Below are 1,494 nucleotides of genomic sequence, written 5' to 3' on the forward strand. Positions count from 1 at the left end.
GGGACGGGGAGGCGAAAAGGCTCCGCCACGACAGTTCTCCCTCCACACGCCGCGGCCCCGTCCCGCCGTTACCTTCTCGGCCTGGGCGAGGTAGAGCCAGAGACGGCGCCAGGTCCCGAACTTCTTCCTCTCGCTGAAGTTGAAGCCCATCTCGGCGCTGGCGTATCGCGACACCAGCGGAGAGCGATACCGCGCCAGGGCGTCCTCCTCGGCGCCGGGGGTCGCCATGGCAGCGGCGGGCGCGGAGCGAAGGAGCGATCGCGGCCGCCCGCGGCCGGGGATAAGGGGCGGGCGGCGGCCCCGCCCCGCCGTCGCGCAGAGCGCCCCGCCCCCGGCGCGGAAGACGGCGGCGCCCCCTGGCGGGAGGAGGCCGCGCCGGGGGTGAGGGGCACAAGATGGCGGCGGGAAGAAACGTGCAGAAAACCACGAGCGTTAAATGCTTAGCAGCCAAACACATTTATTAGTCTTTTTCTTTTTTTTTTTTTTTTCCAGGAACCCAAAAATATTTTGTAGTTATAATGTAAGCAACTGAGTTGCACATAATACAATCATATCTTTCAAAAAATAAAAATAAAATAAAAACAAAAAAAAGCTGTTTAAAAGCCCAAAAAAAACCTTCAGAAAACTTATATAAGTATTACACCATCTCTCAGTTTCAATGAAATGACGACGACTTAATTCCTTATTACGCTTAACTTGTCACACTCCAATAAAACATCACCCTTGTGTTTTTCTTTTTTTTTTTCCTTTTTTCCTTTTTTTTTTTTCTCTAAATCCAGCATGAGAAATACAGTACCTGCTATGGCAAAAATACACATAAAATGCAACATTTCAGCTTATTTGTACATTAGTAGAGTTTAAACATTTTATTGTTTTTTTTTTCTTTTTAAGTGAACCAGTGATTTTAAGTACCACTATACTAAAAGTAAAATAAAAATATAGAAAAGGAGGAGAAGGGGGGCACAGCCAGCCACACGAGAGCACCTTCTAAAGTGCTGAGTTTCTGTGTCCATGGAAAACCCTTAGGAAGTTCAAACGCCTGCGAGCGTACGGGATGGAAATGAAGATGAAACCCAGGTATGCAAGACATCGTGTCATCTCCTCTACACTCCCCCCGTTTGTCCTGTATCTTTCTTTACTGCACACTAGAGAAGGAGGGGAGAAACCAGAGCTACGGTAAGAGTTTAGTGAAGGAAGCCATTTCAAGTATAAGAAAAAAAACCCAAACACTTATAGGTAACTTGCAAATAGCATCAATATACACACAGCCACTGTTTTTATTATTACAATGTCTGCTTCTGGGGGACAGTGTTTCAGGCAAGAGGACTTTAGCTGTACCTTCCTGTTACCTATTTATGTGCAAAGTAGAAAAGCTGCCTTTTCTAATCCAGCCATTTTGGACATCACTGATTTTCTGTTCTGCAACCTCCTCCCTCCGTTTGGTAAGGAGAGAGGGAGGCGGCATTATTTTAACAAGACAACTAGATGAAATGA

The 1,494-nt window shown here is 46.8% G+C and overlaps 1 protein-coding gene across 1 annotated transcript in view; it reads right to left on the minus strand.

The window, feature by feature from the left end:
- Positions 1-304, minus strand: part of ADSL (adenylosuccinate lyase) — a 17,923-nt gene extending 17,619 nt beyond the window's left edge. The window contains exon 1 of the mRNA XM_010564658.1: positions 73-304. Within this exon, the coding sequence (XP_010562960.1) occupies positions 73-228 (156 nt within the window). The 5' untranslated portion in view covers positions 229-304. The remainder of the gene's footprint in view (positions 1-72) is intronic.
- Between the last annotated feature and the right edge of the window lie 1,190 nt (positions 305-1,494).

This window comes from Haliaeetus leucocephalus, unplaced genomic scaffold (assembly GCF_000737465.1).
Source record: "Haliaeetus leucocephalus isolate CR32 unplaced genomic scaffold, Haliaeetus_leucocephalus-4.0 Scaffold0, whole genome shotgun sequence".
In the NCBI taxonomy this organism is placed as follows: Eukaryota; Metazoa; Chordata; class Aves; order Accipitriformes; family Accipitridae; genus Haliaeetus; species Haliaeetus leucocephalus.